Source organism: Anarrhichthys ocellatus, unplaced genomic scaffold, assembly GCF_004355925.1.
Source record: "Anarrhichthys ocellatus isolate YVR2014 unplaced genomic scaffold, GSC_Weel_1.0 scaffold12, whole genome shotgun sequence".
Taxonomy (NCBI): domain Eukaryota; kingdom Metazoa; phylum Chordata; class Actinopteri; order Perciformes; family Anarhichadidae; genus Anarrhichthys; species Anarrhichthys ocellatus.
Window position 1 is genome coordinate 7212550 of NW_022280042.1, and position 17881 is coordinate 7230430.

General features: G+C 44.6%; 1 protein-coding gene across 2 annotated transcripts; it reads right to left on the minus strand.

The window, feature by feature from the left end:
- Positions 1 to 583: 583 nt before the first annotated feature.
- On the minus strand, positions 584 to 16509 carry LOC116386082 (TSC22 domain family protein 1). 2 transcript variants are annotated; one of them, XM_031852060.1, is made up of 3 exons: positions 13841 to 16509; positions 3386 to 3437; positions 584 to 1912 (listed from the first exon to the last, which is right to left on the minus strand). In XM_031852060.1, exons 1-3 carry the CDS (start codon positions 15817 to 15819, stop codon positions 1643 to 1645), a joined length of 2301 nt encoding a protein of 766 aa, XP_031707920.1. In that variant the 5' UTR covers positions 15820 to 16509; the 3' UTR covers positions 584 to 1642. The 2 variants fall into 2 exon arrangements, with proteins under 2 accessions (XP_031707920.1, XP_031707921.1); XM_031852061.1 differs by lacking the exon at positions 13841 to 16509 and adding an exon at positions 3756 to 13834.
- Between the last annotated feature and the right edge of the window lie 1372 nt (positions 16510 to 17881).

Sequence of the window (17881 nt, forward strand, 5' to 3'; positions counted from 1 at the left end):
AATCCAGTTTATAGTTTCTAAATGGAGAAAAGTCGTACGTTAATGGTCTTTTTATGACTAAAATCAAACTTCTATCTATATATTTCTATACAACCACGACATTGTTGAAAAAGAGTCCAGTTTTTTTACTTATTTGTTTTCATTTTTTATTTGAGGTGCAACTGTCTAGTGCAATTGTAACGTCACATTTGTGATGGGCTGAGGAACATGCACGAAACATCAACATACGTCTGCTAGGCATCTTCCTTCCTTTCTCTCTTTCTTTCCTTTGTGTTGCCAATTGTCTTGCTGTTGTGTTCAGCGCTCCATTTGCACAACGAGCAACTCAAAACACTTGGCTGAACAAAAGACCGAAAAAAACTAAAAAGAAACCATGATTATTCACGAAAAAAAGACCGATATCACACGTCCCCAAAACGGTGAAACAGTCCAGATGAAGTTAAGCGACGTCAGCGGAGCGGTGACGTCCAGTAAATAATCCTCGTGTGTTGCCACCCTGAATAACATCACAGGTAGTTCAAAACCTGGCAAAACCATAGATATATATATATATAATATATATATATATATATATATATATATATATATACACACACACATGTACATATATTTACATATTTTGAATAAAACAACTAAAAAAGCTTGTATATATGTATCTATGGTTGGAAACCAGGCACTTGGCAGAGTTCAAGTGGAATTTTTTTCATCTGTACAAAATGTACTACCTAGAAACAGTCATGTCCTACTTATTTTTCCTCTCCATCAATTCATTTTTACACATCACTTTGACACTAATCACATCAACAAGCGCGGAAACATAAACAGACAAAAACAAACCTTTCCCAAGACAAAAACAAAAAAGAAACTTGATTCCCTGCGTAAATGTTTAATGCTCCATCCGAGAACGGGGAGGGTTCATCGAGGGTGGGGGGACGGCGACGAGAACCTCCGAGAGAACAAAGAGTTCTCAGAGTGAACGACGAGGCGCAGCTAATATATACATTTAATAATTCTTTATAACCCCCCCCTCTAAACCCAGAACATCAAGACGACGCGTCCTCGTCTTCACATAAAGTAAAATGTGACTCTTTAGGACTCCCATTCCAGATGGGTCGTGCGAATCTGTGTTTCGTCCGCTGTTTTTGAATCGATTGAAGAAAACAAAAACAAAAAGTGCATGAACCGCAGCACTAAAAAACAAAAAGAGGAGTAAAAAATGTCAGGTGTGTGCTGATGGGACAGTGCTGGGTTGAGAAGGGGAGTGTGGCGAAGACGATGGCTTTCCACAGGTCTCACAGCGAGGGATTCGTTCAGCTCCTTCCTCCGCTGGGCGATGGGTCGACTGTCATCATCATCATCGTCGTCATCACGATGAAGACGGACGATTGTCTGGAGCAGGTAATAAAAGCGGACGACACACACACACACACACACACGTCGGTGCAACTCCGAAGTCTTTTAGTTAAATTAAATGTGCAACAAAAGAAAAGTTCGTCCTCCGGTTGAACGTGTGCGCTCCTCGAGACGGTGGCAAAGTCGGTCTTGATGCTAGAGTCAGTTCACAATATGGCACGACTCCATCCTCCTCTTCCTCCTTCCTACCTATCATCCTCAGGGGGCTCTCCAGAGTGCAGTTTCTGTGTTACGCAGACGTGCCGGAGCTCTGTGCGGAAGGGAGGACTTGTGCCGTCCCGGCTGGGACCGGGACCGGAGGCTGGGCGGTGCCGGTCGGGGAGCCGTCGGTCTGGACCTGCGCCTGGAACTGAGCCATCTGCTCGGGGCTGGCCAGGTTCTTCAGCAGGTTGTTCTCCTGCTCCAGCTGAGTGTTGCGCTCGATCAGCTCTTTGATCTGCTCCTTCAGCACCTCCACCTCTTCGCGCACCGCGTACATCAGGTGGCTCTTCACCAGGTCCTGAGGACGCAGACAGAGAGAGACGAGGTTAGTCGTGTAATTCATCGCGTTTAAACATCTTGTTGTTTGAGGCTGTGAACATATAGTCAATGAAGTGATCAGTCAGAAGACTCATCTGCAGATACGTTGATATTTTTCATGTTTTTATTCATTGCTTTCCCTCTTGTGTGTCATTTTTCAAACAAAAATCCCCCAAATTTGCTAGTTCCAGCTTCTCCAAAGTGAAGACGTACTGCTCTTCTCTCATTTGTTATTGTAAATTTAATATTTTGGGGTTTTGGACTGTTGGTCAGACAAAAGATGCAATTTCTTCATCTCTGTTTTTGAGGAATTGTTACGAGCATTTTACATTTTTATGTGCCATTTAATCATTTGTCAATTAACTGACCAACTATGTGGATAATCCATTAATCATATTAAGGTTACAGTTTCTCAACTGACGAAGGAAAAAAATGAAAATGTCTCTTTGGTGTTTGAGGAATTATAATTGCCATTTGTCGACTAAATTGGTATCAATTAATAGAAAAAATAATGTCCAGATTAAATCGATAATTAAAATAGTGGATTACACACTCCATGATCCACACATACTTCTTGACTTCCTAAACCTGGTCTCCTTCGTTTTTTTTTTTTTTTTTAAATATATTTGGCTTGGCTGCATTTTTAGTTCGATCAAACTGACTCAGAGACATGCTGTTAGAGTGGAACAGGTAATTTAGTGTCGTCTTATATCACTTCACATTATTACACAGAACACACCAGCTGTCTCATGAGGACAACAGGAATGCATGTACAACAATGTGAACTCGTCAGAAAACGGTGGATCATTACAAAGAAAAAGCTGTACAGTGCCCTCTCATGACGGCTGAAGGAGGATTTGGGTTTAATTATCTGAGCATCCCCTCCTCTTCCTCCTCCTCCCTGCCCCGGTACGCAGCGAGGGAACAAAATGTTCCTGCACCGGAGTGGGAGGAGCCTATCACCGGCAGAGCTATTTATACTGAGCCGCGGGGAGGCTGCTGCTTGCCTAGCAACACGGGGTGGGGGGGGGGGACTATGTATATGCATGAGAAAGAGAGAGAGACAGGGGATAGCGTGTGAACCTCTGCCCATTTCAAGTTGCCAGCAAGCCGGAGGTCATCGGTCTAAATCGTGACAGCAGGAAACCCCTTCGCAGGTGCATATATGCGGGAAATGATGGGTTTTTACGCATCAGCAGCTGGATTTATAAGCAGAAATACTCACGTAGAAAGCAAAAAAAGCACCATAATGCTTCTCATTCATTCACTCCTGAACTTTCCTCCCTACAAAACCATAACGTTATCCGTAAAATATTATTTAACAGGCAATTAAATCATGACTAAACCAGCTGCAGTGTGCTCTGCTTACATAACCTTTGTGCGCCAAACGGGCATATTTACCAACACTGTGCGGGTTGTATGATTATTAGATGACTGGATTTATGTTGCTCACCATTGCTTGTTCAATCTTGTTGTCGATGGCCACCACACTTGCACCGGAAGAGCTGGAAGAAAAGAAAGAGATGTTGATCATAAGCCGCATGCATGAGGACACCGCAGGGTTGGATCAGAGGAAGCTGCGGGTTTTATGCTGCAAACAGTATAAATACATAAAGTCTGGGTGGAAGCTTTCATGAGGAAACAATAATTCTGTTCGTAATAAGAGGAGATCTCCATTTAGTGTCTGCAACAAAGCAAATGGAGGTCGAGGAAAGCTTTGATGGCGGAGAATCAATGAGCCTGAACATTTTTACGCATGAAATGAAGTCACCAAGCCTCCAGCACGGCGCTAATACGACAGCGATAATGCGCAGTGACTTTACCTATTGTCAAGCCGGACTGACGCGCTCCCCTTCCCGAGCACAGAGGACAGAAACGATATCGAGAAATTCCTCAGGTGACAAACGCCAAGATCCATCGCCACTGTGTAACATTGGGAATTCATGCTATTCCCATTAAAACCCCCGAAGGCGACTCCTCGAACCGGAAATCCAGCGGTATAAAAGTAGAAAAATAGCGCATTATTGTGGGGCAGTCGGGGTGTCTGCTCTCCGGGCGACCGCAGAGCTCGCAGCCGGGACACACAAAGACTGAAGCGGGGCGGGCTGTGCAGCTCCGCGCACCGCGGCGCCCTCTCTGGGTGATGCATGCAGGAAAAACAGCGCCAGCAGCCGCGCGATTGGCGCAGACGCGAGCTCATTAGCATAATACATGCGGTGGGAGGACGGCTCCCGGATTGGAGGAGAGGGTAATAACATGGGAATAATTCAGCAACGTCTCTCTGTACCTGCTGCACCGTCCTCTATAAAAAAACCTCGAGACGATGGAGCACGCAGCAATTCAACAGCGGACATTTTGGTTTTTTTTTTAGCGTCTATTTTGTCTCGTGTTGTCTCAAAACTGTTCTATAAATGTGGACTGCAGGTGATGGAGAAAGTGTGACCGAAACAGTGACTCCACCTGTCGGTTATAACTCACGCGCGTGAGGACACACTGACATCTGTGCAGTGGTGTAAACAGAAGAAAAGAGACACTTCCATTGTCTCTGAGAGGGGATTATTCAAATAAATAATTAAAAACGAATTGATAATGATAAGAAATAGTTAATTATGAAAACGTGTATTAAAATTTGGTCCACCACAAACTAAAGCTCTTTATTAAGTATTTCATATTAAAATATGAAACGTGATGTCTGAAAACTATAAAAGAGAAAAGACAATTTTCCTTCTCCATGATACTGAAATGTCAGACAGTTATTAAGGGAAATCACAAATGTATTGTTTTATTTGAACCAACAGTATAAAACCTCAAATATATTCAAGTTGACAATGACGTAAAAAAGGCAAATCCTCTCATTTTCCCCTGACAAACGTTTAAAATGATTAACTGATTGTCAAAACTTGAAGACTAATTTTCTGTCCGACAACTAATCCATTAAATGACTTGTCTTTCTAGCACTAGAAGGAAACATGAAACAATCGGTCAGATAATGAATTTTATTATTAAGTTTATTATTAAACTGAATATCTTTGAGCTTTGGACATAACTAATAACTCATAGTTGCAGCGCACAAAAGAAAAGGTACATTTGGCCATTTTAATTCAATCAGTACGAGCTAACGGACCTCTAACTGTTGCTTCTTCACACCTTTTATGAGCACCTTAGCTGTGTTACATCTGTCTCTGGATCAGTTAGTGGAAGTGTGTCAACATGGGAGTTTGGAGATCAGAAACGTGGATGAGGAGAAGACAAAACCTGCGTATACGTTTGTATTTTAGGGCTTTAACGGTCAAAGGGAACTCGGACAGGATTTAGCGATCTTACAGAACTGGAAATGAACATTTGTTCTCCTTTTTATTTCTTCCAAAAGGAGCAGCGTCACATGTTTTCTGTATTGTATGGGAAATATTAAACACTCAACTGTAGGATAAATGTGTGTTTTTACAGGTTGTATATTTCTTGTTGGACAGGCTGTATGAATAATGGGTTTATTGGAGACTGAAGTCTATTAGTGGCGTGATAACTGAACAAAGGGAAGCAAACATGGGCCGACCGGATCGATTGAGGAACTGGAACATGATGCTTATCTCTGGCAGTTGAGATTGGAGGGAAAAGCTCAACTGAAAGCAGACGAGACATAAAGTCTTGGGTCCGGACGTGTGAAGGTCCACGTTACGGTGAATAAACATCAGCCAGCCTCGCTCTCCTACCCGCACACAGTCAAGTGTAACAGCATGCATGTGCAGGAGCGAGAACACGGTGTCCTCAAACACACTGAGAAAAACATCCAATCAACTGGACGCCACCACACCAATCAGACAGACACACCAACACAAAGCCACTGGCTTAATCCCTCGGACCTGAAACCCCCCCACTACACCCCCGGACCACGTGACAACACTACAGCCATCGTTACCTCTTCAGATGCTTCTCCAGCTCCCAGAAGAGCAGCTTCAGGGCCATGGCGTCCCGGCCCAGCCCCTTCTCTCTCATTGATGCTCTCAGGCTAAAAACACCCCAAAACAAACACCACCACCACCACCACTGCACCTCCTCCGGCCTCCTGACCTGCGCCCTTTGGCCCCCCGCCCGATCCCCTGCTCCCCTTAGCTGTTGGAGATCCACATAGGGGGAGCCCCGACCAACAATGGAGGACGGGGATGAGAAGGTGTGTGTGTGTGCGTACAACAGGAACGTGAATCCTCCTTACGAAGCCTGAATCACACATCGACTCTCAAGACGACTGGGTGCATGGTGAGGGGAGATATGTGGGTGGGTTGTGATGTCACCTCCCCTTCTGCTGTTACATAAACTCTCAGCAGAGATTACGGTGAGCCGTCCAATAGGACGAGCTCCTCATGACCACACACCTACAAGCCACTCCCATCGGTCTGCAACCTCTCGCTCCTTCACGTCTTTCCTGTTTGTGATGGAGATGGACATTGGCGTGGCACCCTACTCTAAACCTCCTGGTATCTGTCTACAATGACGAGAGGGTCCCTTAAAATTCCCCCGAGCATAACAGCAAACATTCCTCACTTGGTGCCCCTCCTTAAGGAGAATGTGTATGTTGAACCAAGCATGTCTTTAGCCGTCCTGTCGCTCCTCATCAGCGGATGCACACTTGACACACACACACTCACAGTATGGGTCTCCACTGGAGCACGGCTCACGTGTACCTCCATGTTATCTCCCACGCAAGTGTGCATCACAGTCTGAACAAAGCCGATCAAAACAAGACGGCTAGCTAGACGGTAGATCAGCGCACAAAAAACTCCAACGCATCAACGCTGTACCTCAAAAAATAACTTCAGAGAACAAAGGGAGGAGGCGACCGTGATAGAAGATGGTGCGCAGTTGTGGGGACCACAAAATGGCAGCGAGGTGCGCGCGCGGGGGTGAGTTTGTTGGTGGGATTGAGCTCAATGCACGCAGTGAATGTATTAACCTCATTAGGTGAAGGTCACATCTTTTCTTTCCTCCATTGTATGTGTCACTAATCCGAGAAACAATCGAAGGGCCAGAAAGCAACTGGAGAGTGGCAGAAACTAATAAAACGTCACTAAAATTTGTATTTTGTGACTTAAAAAGGTGCCATCGTTGATTAGTATCGACTGTTTTTTCTTATTTGTCACTTGAAAACTCTTCATATCTATCTGTACATTGTGTGTTTGCAGATCTGGGGGTCGGCGTACACTCGGAACAAAAGGCTCGGAGATCGTCTGAGGGGAGCGTTCCGGAGACTTTCAGCCAATTGGCGATGGCGCAATGGACTCAGCTCAGCCAATGGCGAGAGACCTTGATGCCATGACATCATATTCATTATGTATCCACGTCCGTCCGAAGATAGTGTGCGTGGCGTGTGCAAAGGGTTGACCCATATATTACCTAACCACCATGTTAAAGCTGTACTACACGTGGGAGACTTATATGCTGTCAGGAGAAGTAGTGGTAACGTAATAATACTCAGTTTAAGTCACTTAAATGCCAAATTAAATCTTCCTTATTGGGCAGGCTACCGTGTTGATGTTCCACTAAGACTTCATTAGTTAGGTAATGAGCGCTCCACCCTGCCAAACTGTGGATAAAACAATTACCAGGCTCCCGTAAGCCTTTAACAAAACAAAACGACAAAATACTCTCTACATAAAACCACAATAATCACCTTCCAGGTGAGAGTTTAAGAAGGCAGAGGAGATATCTTTGAGCTCCAGCGGCTAAATGTTCCAGAAAAGAAAAAAAGTGTTGAACCAATAGTGCAAACAGAAGCCTAAAAGCCTCCCTGTGTGTTTGCTGTCCATACACTAGAAGGCGACGCCCCCTTTTCTACCACAGCCCTTCCTTTATCCACAAAAGCACCCAGCTGAGTGTAAGTAACACTTCCGCCTCACTGTATTGTGCAGTTAGAGTGAAAGCAGAGCTCAGGCTGCAGTGTTATATGATAATGTAAAGCGGCTTTGATAGCAGAGAACATTATAAAGCAATTAGGGAGGTGATTATAGCAGATGATGTCAGAGCCTGGCCTGCTTTTTATGTGCCTCCATCAAATACTGTTTCACTGCTTCTCCTCTTGCATCCTATTTTTTTATTTATTTATTTGTCAGCTCCGTGATTCGCCAGCCACCTTCCGCATCACTTGTCCTCAAGCCGCTGGGAGACATGCACTCGCGTGTGTCCCATTTTAGTGTGCGAGGCTATGTTTCGCAGACTGGAGGGATCCGGTTTCTCGGAGGCTTTTAACGCTGGCATTTTACACAGAGGAGAGCCAATACCGACAGCAAGATCAACCCCACAGCACGCACACACACACACACACACACTTACACAAAGGAAGTGTGCTTAGATCTTCCAAATTTAGAAATTAAAAAAAACAGAGTGACAATTATGAGAAGGTATAATTCATAAGCGGACAAAGGTAGCAATCAAATACAACCCTCTGCTTGTTGATAATCGCCCTTGACCTTTGCCCAAACACAGAGAAGGAACAACCCAAAACTCAACCAGCTCTCGTGGCATCACAGAGCTTCGGAGCATGAAATCGGTCTCTGCCATGCACGCAACGCCTTACATAACCTCTGTGCCGTATGGGCCACGGTAGAGACAGACGAGGGAGACGGGAGGCTGAGCTCCAACATCTCGACTAGTTCACTGCAGACGGGCCTTCTTGTGATGGATGAGCTGTCGACAGCCTCACACATTCCTCAACTTGCCTTCCCAAAAAGCAGCATATCCTCACAATACATCAGCTAGAAAATGACGTAAACAACACACACGATTAATGAAATAATTGACAATTAGATTCGTCTGATGACCGACTCGTAGATCAAGAGATTTATCATTTATTCTCTGGCATGTATGCACCCACGAACACACTAACGGAAGGAAATCTATAAGAACGTATAGGACTGAGCGATAATTTAATGGCATCATGTCGTGATGAAATCATAAATCAACATGATACAATTATGTCGTATTAATCCATAATTACAAACCCCAAAACTGGCAAGAAGGCTCTTCGCCTGCATATTCGTAAAAGCTTTGTATGCACACACGCAAAAATAAAATCTGGCTTCAACAGCCACCCTACCCTCTAATCCATGCGTCTACATAAATATATTATACAATCAAATATTACACAACACTGACGACATTAAAAACATCACGACCCCCCCCCCCCAGCACATGTTTCTGTTTAAAAAAGGTGTGAGGGCTCGATGTCAATGTAAACACAAAGATCACGGTCGGCGAGGAGAAACTTTGCTCGAGGCTCTCCGCAGTGTGCCGGCGTCATGCTGCGAGTGTGTGTGTGTTTCCACAGTGGTGAGGGTCGAGGCTTTCCACAGAATTAGTACTTCTCTTTACCAGGAAGTGTCACTCTCAGGGGGGATTAATGTCTTTCTCTGACAGGTGGTAGAGGGGTCACGTCACATTTTTCTTTCAAAAAGAAAAGAAAGTAACTGGAAGGGGAAAGGCCTTCCGTGAGAGATGACTCGTAAATATTTTGGACAGATTTCATCGGTCCTGCTGAAGAGCCCTTGAGCAAGACACTGTCCCTGTGCTGAAGCCGACCTCATAAAAGTAGTTTGAGAGGGAAAGAAAACAGCAATACGTGTGCGATGAGACCGGTTAAAACTAGTATTGTTGCCTCTCCTCCTCTGTCTTATGTTTTCCCTCGGTGTAAACGCCAGGAGGGGAAAAAGCAGCATTAAAAAAAAACCCGTCTCTCCCGTAAACACCTTCCATTTCACACGCATGTGCACAAAAATCATCCTGATGGGTGAGCTCATAAACATAGACAGACATGCACGGACACATTTTACATCCTCTCAACAATCTGCGGCTCTGCATGAAGGCACAAGGCCAGCAAACGGGACACCAGTCTCCTAAAACAAAAAAACACAGATCAAATGCATCCACATGATAGCTGTGAGTTGTGTGTATTGCATTGAAGATTCTTTGTGATTCCTACATTGCGTGCAGGAAAGACCTCTCCACTCAGCTGCCAGGCACTTTTTAGGTCAGAGCATGTCAGGGTTATATAAACAACTGTTGATTTGTGAAGCAACACCGCCACCTTGTGGGGTAACAGCAGTACGACAACGTGAGAGAGAGGAGACAGACAGTTGGGTTTATATCTCTATTGAAGCGTGACTTCATCGCCTCATTAAAAGACAAACGGCTGAACTACCTTCAGGTGTGATTTATTGCTCTCGACATCCAGGAGATTACAACCGAGCAAGAGACTTCACAAGGCTGCCGTCTGACTTCTAATTTAAAAGATCCAAACATATATGACAACACGATTAAACAGAAACCAAGACTGCAAAACACTGAACTGCACGCATGATGTGCTAAATGCAAGATGTCTGGTTGCACAAAGACATTAGAGTCTGAGAGTTTCCATAGAAGCACATCTGTTTCTAACTACCTGGGGTTCACGGAGATGAAAAACACACCAGCAGATGTGCCTGTGTTGAGGTCTTTCAGATGGGATATCACAGAGGTTTCATTTCTATATTTTACAATATTCGAAAGACTAAATAATATAAAATGTAACATACATTTTAGGACAAATCATGCAGCAAAGTTTCAGGCTTTAATGAAGACATTTGTTGAGAAAGGCCAACAGACATATGTGTAATCTCTTAAACGTCCTCTAGTCTGAGAGTTTGATTCTCGAATTTAAATAAATCTCATGTAAAAATATGGAAACTATGTCCACCTAGTCCACGGATGCTTACGTTTTAGTCTTTAAGCTGACGTGTGTCATCTTATTCTTGTCTTTGTTACGTTTATTAGTCATTAAAGGGTGTACAAACAATGCAACGAATTTTGGGGTGTGTTCTCCATCCAGTGAAAAATGTCTAAAGCTTCTCTTCGGATCCTCAGACCACGGCACTGAAAGGAGGTTCTTCAAGTCAAACATAATAACACAAGCTCTTCTTTTGACAGTCGCTCCAATCATGAATCCATATTTGGTCGTAGCTGTCGGGATCTCATGAAAGCTCTGTTATGGACGGAGAGTCAATTAAAAACAAGCGCGTCAGCATTAACATCACAAGTCAAAGCCGGTACGACCGCTGAGTTCGACTAGGCGGTTTATCATCGATACCGAGATATTAAAATCAACCAAGAGACCAAACTAACATGTTATTCTTCTCACTTTTAGAAGACCAACTCTCATCTTAACAGCAGGAAACTATAAACTGATAATGCTGTGTGCAGAAGGAACAAATAATCAATAAAGATTGCACTTCTAACTTTTATAGCTCCAAAGGATGAGGTCATACAGATAAATGACCCCAATAAAACACACTAAATGTTCTATGACTACATTTATCTTTGATATGGAGTAAGATGGGAAATCCACACTTAAAGGAAATACTTATTATTAGAATAGAAGGTAAATGATTCTAAAATAATGCCCTGAACCAGAGTGTACAGTGTTATTTTGGTTATTTTTGCTAGAACATGTAGTTCTAGAAGAAATATGCAGACTGTGCTCACACAAGAAGTGCTTTGTGATATTAGTAACCTCCATTTCTGCATGAAAACAACTTGAAACAGCTCTTCAGCTAATAGAACTCAGTTTAAAGAGGACTATTGTTTTTTTTACAGTGCTTGTCGTCTTCACATCTGCAAACTGTGGTGAGCAATAAGTAAATGCATCCTCTACAACCTGTATGAAAAGTCCTATTTCTCTGTAGTTGTTGGTGGAGAGAGAGAGATATCACACGGCCAACAGGTGGATAACACACTGGAAGTGTGCACGTGAAAGTCACGAGTGTTGGCATCTATCCAAGTCACCGACCTGCAGGCTGACGAAGGCCCCGATTCATATAACCGTCCCTTCGGCACTCACTGACACCAACCTCACTGACAACATCGAGAAACAGACCGCAAAGCATCCTGGGAAACACAGACACGCCCACATCGCCGTTTCACAACATGACGTCACGCACACAGCAGTGCCGGATCACACATTGTCAAAGTCATGACAGCCATCTTTGGGTTTCGTACTGTTGGTCAGACAAACACTATTTGAAGACATCATTCTGTGGACAAAATTATTAAAAAAAATCATTAGTTGCATGAACCCAAATATTGAACAAAGCACTTTGTTTCAATCTATCTGTGACATTCTAAATTGGTGTTAATTTGTGAACGTATTAATTTAAATGGTAGAAGAAAAAAAACAAGAATCTCTCTGCAGTGGCCTTCATACTGTGCCGTCACTGTCACCACACACTCAGTTGATGTTCTTGGACTTTGTGAGATCACACTGACTGCTTACCTGTTCAGACAAGTTACAAGAGTGGACAGAGACAAACAGACTACTGTCTAGAAGAAAAGGGTAGAGGAGAACAGCTCGGACAGCTGAGATGATGCAAAAAGAAAGGAGACAGAGAGAAAGAAGAGAGGGTGATAAAGAGAGATTAAACAGAGAATATGAGAGAGTAAAAGAGAGACAAAGCAGGATCACAGAGTGAGATGACCATGACTATGAACAAAGAAGACACACTCAGACAGTCTGTAGGACAGCGGTCGATTCACGACAAACAGACGGAGAGACAGAACCACACTTACGGACACACACACACACACACGTGCCTCGAATTGTTGACAAAAGCCTCCACAAAGAACACAGTCCTGCTGTCTGCAGCTGAATACGACTACGTCAAGATCAAACCAGTAGTTGTTGCACCCTGCGTCTCTCCGTTCCTCGCGCTCTCAATGTGAACAGCTGACAATACATGAACAGTTCAGCTCACCAAAGAACTGCTGTGCTGATAATTAAATTAGAGGAATGTTTACTGGCACAGCAACTGTTGTTTTAACCATGGAACTCCTCAGAAGTCTGAGGATATATACATACATTTGGGAGCATTTGTTGCCACCAGCTCAAATAAAAGCCACAACATTGAAGATTATGTTTTGTATTTCAGTTATGGGTGTTTGGGTGAGGCGGACAGTCAAAGTCCCTCCATAGCCTGCAGGCATTACTGTTGTACTCACAACATGAAACTCCTGCTAAACCAGAACACAGGGCAGTGCAGTGGTAACACTAGACTGCTGCCACAACACTGCTCCATCTCTCTGCAGGGAGAGTTTATCAGATTCATGCAACACAACTCCTGATCAGGCCCTCTACAACTCTGAAAGACTAACACTGCGTCTTCAAATGGGGCACGGGAGCTGTTTTTTTCCAGGGCAATGACTCCATTTAGACCAACCGTGCGTTTTTATAAAGTACCTGCAACTGCAATAACCGCATTGGAGCAGCAAAACTAACAGGAACATAGGATTGAGTAATTGTACACATAAATAAACCCTTGCACAGTTCCCTCGGGTTGGTACAAATCAACAGATCCAGTGTCTAATAAAAGACTAAACCTGAGGGGAGAAGGGAGAGTGAGAGGCAGTGCAACAGGGAAAATGCAGCCTTACTGACGACACAAAGAGTCCTGAGCTGATAGAGGTGGATGTGTGATGGTAGGGGGTCTATTCACGGCAGAGCATCTGCTGAGTCACCAGCTCCCTCTGTGAGTCAGCAGACTTCTACTCCAGCCACTGACATCTTTACAAGAACATGCCCAAATGTGACATTGGACTCCTAGATCTGAATGAAACTCAGCAAAACCAGCTGCAGGATGCTGTTAATAGGAGAACAGAAAAGTTACAGTGGTAGAATAAAAGCCTTTATCTGTATCATCACTATAAACAGATTGTGTACATCATGCTTGGTTGTTTCAATGATGTGATGAGACAAATATGTCACTGCACGTTTTGCCCTTTAATATAGTGCAACAGAAAGTATTTGTGAGGTAATGTTACGATGAAAAGCAGCCTGAACTACAATGTTTACTTGAAAACCTTACATTAGAATAAACAGGCTGTGCATTCTCACCTGTCCTCCTCTCCGTCAGCATGCTGAGTCCTGAGGCCTGCAGCAGCGACCATGAAGGCACTGGCCTCAGCCGACATCCCCATGTGGGCCAGTGTTCCAGCAGCACCGCCGCCGGCCTCTGCAGCCCCCTCTCCACCTGCTGTCATCCCGAGCCTGGGCAAACCCAGCAGGCCTTTGTGCTGCAGCAGAAGCTTCTGGGCATCCTCCAGCTGGGATGTTCTTATGGAGCTCCCTCCCAGGGTGAGGAGAGGCTGGAGGTCAGCTTGCAGAGCAGTCAAAGGCATGTAGTGGGTGGCATGGGTGAGCCCTACTGGGACTCTAGCAGTGGAGGGGGGCTGGACTTGTGGCTGTAGCTGTCCTACAAAGGATGCCTGGGCATGGGGGGCTACCAGACCTTGATGGGGCAGCTGCTGCGTAAAGCTGATGGGTGGCTGTGCCGTGACCCCTGGAACTGGTGAAATAGAGATTCCTGTAATTCCTGTAACATGCGGCAGCGGAGGCTGGACCTGGGTCTGGAAGGGAGCGGTGGGCTGGATAAAGTCTGGCTGTCGGACACCTCCCGGAGCTATGACCCCTGCATGGAACTGAGAGGCAAGGTAACCTCCATGGGGATCCACAGCATAGGGCAACTGCTGGGGTATTACAGGGGGATGCTGATTTACACCGGCCTGTGGTGTTGCTGTAGGGATCGTGACAGGAGCCACTGGCTGCTGCATGTTGGCCCCACCAACAACCTCCTGGGGTGAACCATAGGTCAGAGGAGAGGTTTGGGCCAGTCCCTGTGGTGGGCTCTGCATGGCTTGTGGACTAGTGAAGTCATGGCTCGGCTGCTGGTAGGGCTGGAGCGTGTGTGGTGGCTGTACAGCAGGTACGCCCTGACTAATCAGAGCATTACCTGAATCAATCTCTACAGCCACCTCGACACCTTTTGGTGCCTCAGACGTAGTTGGATGTGGAACCTCCTTTTCATAATACTCTGTACACGTCCATCTTCCTTTGCGGAATGGCTCAGAGTTAGTGTCTAGTTTGACCACCCTAAAACGAGAGCCAGTAGCAGTCTGAGTCTGTGTGTGTTGGGTTTGAGTGTTGAGGGCAGCAGCAGACGGGCCTGCTCCTCCTCCAACAGAAGCCACGTGCCCACTTACACTAGTGTTGTCAAAACCTGCAGGCCCAGAAGGAGGAACTGCAGCAGCAGTGACAGCAGACACATTAGAAACGTTCACGTTGCCTTGTAGCTGTGGATCAGCAACAGGGGCTGATGGTTGGGTTGTCCCACCTGCAGGTTTACTGTTATCTAACATCGATGGCCTCTGTGAGTGGTTAGTCCCGGCTCTGGAAGCCATAGATGGGCTGGAGCTACCCACGGGAGTGATGGGAAGAGCCGGCACTGAGGGCTCCCCTCCTCCCTGGCTATCAGGGTGATGATGGTGAGGCTGGCTGTGTTGCTGAGGATAATAATGATGATGCATGGTCCCATTTACCATAGAGGTGTGTGGCTGAGACCCCTGAGGGATGGAATGAGGGTGCAGAGGCTCGTTAGGAGACACAATCCCAGGTGTGTCGACCCCATGAAGACTGTTGAGGGTCTCATCAGAAGAGCTTCTCTCCGGCACACCAGTATCCGTGGCCCTGGACACGGACACATCCAGCATATCGGAGGAGGAGAGGTCTTCCGTGTGTGACTCATCCATGTCATCGTAACTCTCGGTGTCATCTGCTAAACTGTTGTTGCCGCTCACATTGATCTGAGCCGAGGTCACGCTTGTTATCTGAAAGCCACTCTTCTTCTTCACCTGAGTGCCAGCCACCTGGGACTGTGGCTGGTGGTGGGGGGGTCCGGGTGAATTGGACCCAGCCTGGGTGGGATTGTCTTCAGCCGTGTTGGCTCCACTGGAGGAGGCTGCAGGAGCACCGCCGCTACCTCTCCGGTAGTGGAAAGACGTTTTCCTACTCTCTGCAGAAAAGTCCTGGTGGTGCATCTTTGCCGTCAATGAGTTACCAAAGGCCAAGAAGTGGCTGACGGCTAAAACAGATGCTATAGCTAGCTGGGTCAGCTTGCAGTACCGCGATACTAACGAGCCATAAGTGAGAAGTCAAGATAATTTATGTCCTTTAGAAAGCTAAACGTTCAAGGGTGTCGTTATAAACGACGCAAGTCTTCCTGGCAGACGTATTATCCGACGTAAGATAGATTAAAAACACTGTATTCAATGATTCAAATTAAATAAACAAAGAAAATTCAGCTAGCCGTCGGTTAGCTTGAAGCTAGCAGCGATTAGCCGCGCTCTTCCACAACCTGGTGTATCACCTCTCTATTTAACACGTATGTTTTGCAGATGTTAGTGTAACAAAAGCCAAGAATAGTTTAGATTTACTCAGGTGGTCTTCAAAGTGAAAGCTTCTTAGCCGGTGTATGTCGCAGGAAATCAGTCGTCGTGGAGTATCCTTTTTCCCGTTAACAAAAATAATCCTGGCGAGGAATAACTTCGTCTGTTGTCAACAGACAACGCTGTCTAAATAATATCCGTCTTTGTAGTGGTGAAAAGTGTCGGCCAAGTCCATCTCGAGGTGTTTTACCGAGCCCGTGTTTGCTGTCTCATTGCCGGTGAGCAGCTACCGAGCTGTCAGTCTCAAGAGGAGGGAGGGAGGGAGGAATGCAAACACTGCGACTGCGCATGCGCGTCTCTGCCCAGTTTGTCATTCTGGTGCAACGTTCAGGCTCAGCTTTTAAATCGGAATGTACGGAATAACCTTTTTTTTTTTTTTTTTTTTTAATAAAAATTTATTTAATCTGTTATGAATCTTTTGTATTATTTACATAATTGCAATATTATGAATGGGGCGTTTTATGTAGAAATTATCAATTGAACCAAATATCCAGGGGAAGAATTTGTTTTACAATATTTATTAAGCAATTGAAGGCAGCACTAGACTGATTAATTAAGTATTCTCCTTGTTAATTTGCTTATTACTGGTTAATACACAACAAATTAAATCATTATCTAATATTTACCCTTTTACACATAAATCATAAACTGAGGTAAGAATGATTTTCCTGATAGAAAAAACAGCATTCATTGTTTTAGAAGTTTCAGCTTCTATTTTATGTATTCAAACAACCTTTTGATGGAAGGTATAAGCCAATCATTGGTGACAAGTTATGCAAAGCAAGTTCTGACACAAAGATAAAGTTGAACCATCTCCTCATATAGGACCAGCTTGTCTTACCTGTTGGGTAGAAGTCAGCCATTATTACACAAATACACCGATACACAAATCTTACGCATCAAAAAGCACTTAGATTTTGATTCACTGATCTGTTTTTGTATGTACCTTCTGGCAAAATATTCTCACGTTAAACATATAAGAGCAGGATACACATGTTGCCAGAATGAAGCGGAAGATAAATCGTAGAGTTGAGACACGCCTGTCTGAGCAATTCAAACCTGTCTGCATCACAGCTGTTCATCAACACATGACATGCACCTGTAAGGTTGGGCGAGTTATGGGAAAGTTCCACTCTGAAGCCTGATTCCAAAGGTTGCATAATGTTGAAACTGCAGCAAGTAAACAGAGAGACATGCAACCTGAACGTCAAGACTATGATAAGATAGTGTTTAGTAAATAGGAGTTATGCCAACCTCTACTTGAATTTTGAATTAATTACAATGTATAAAAAGCTCAGTCACGGGATGTTTTTTGGATTTAATTCGACAAGGAAGAAATGCAGCATAATATTACATCAAAAATACAACAAACAATAAAAATGTCACCATAAAATATTTCTCTGCATTTATGTGAGAAAATCACTTTTTCATATTTCATACTCTTGGCAAAATAATGTTATCTACTGCGCCAACGAGGCCCAAAACGCAGTTCACGTCGACGATTGAAGGCCAGATGTTGTTTTCATTGACATGGACAAAATGCCAGGCTGATAATTCAAGTCAAAGAAGCATTAAAACCACTGCCCCGTGTGAGGATTGAACTCACGGCCTTCAGATTATGAGACTGACGCGCTGCCAACGAGGCCCAAAACAC

Coding starts and splice junctions, on each gene's coding strand:
- LOC116386082 (XM_031852060.1), bottom strand. CDS start 15,819: ATGCACCACCAGGACTTTTCTGCAGAGAGTAGGAAAACGTCTTTCCAC. Junction 3,438..13,840: donor GCTGACGGAGAGGAGGACAG/GTGAGAATGCAC, acceptor CTTTTCTTCCAG/CTCTTCCGGTGCAAGTGTGG. Junction 1,913..3,385: donor ACAAGATTGAACAAGCAATG/GTGAGCAACATA, acceptor CTGCGTCCTCAG/GACCTGGTGAAGAGCCACCT.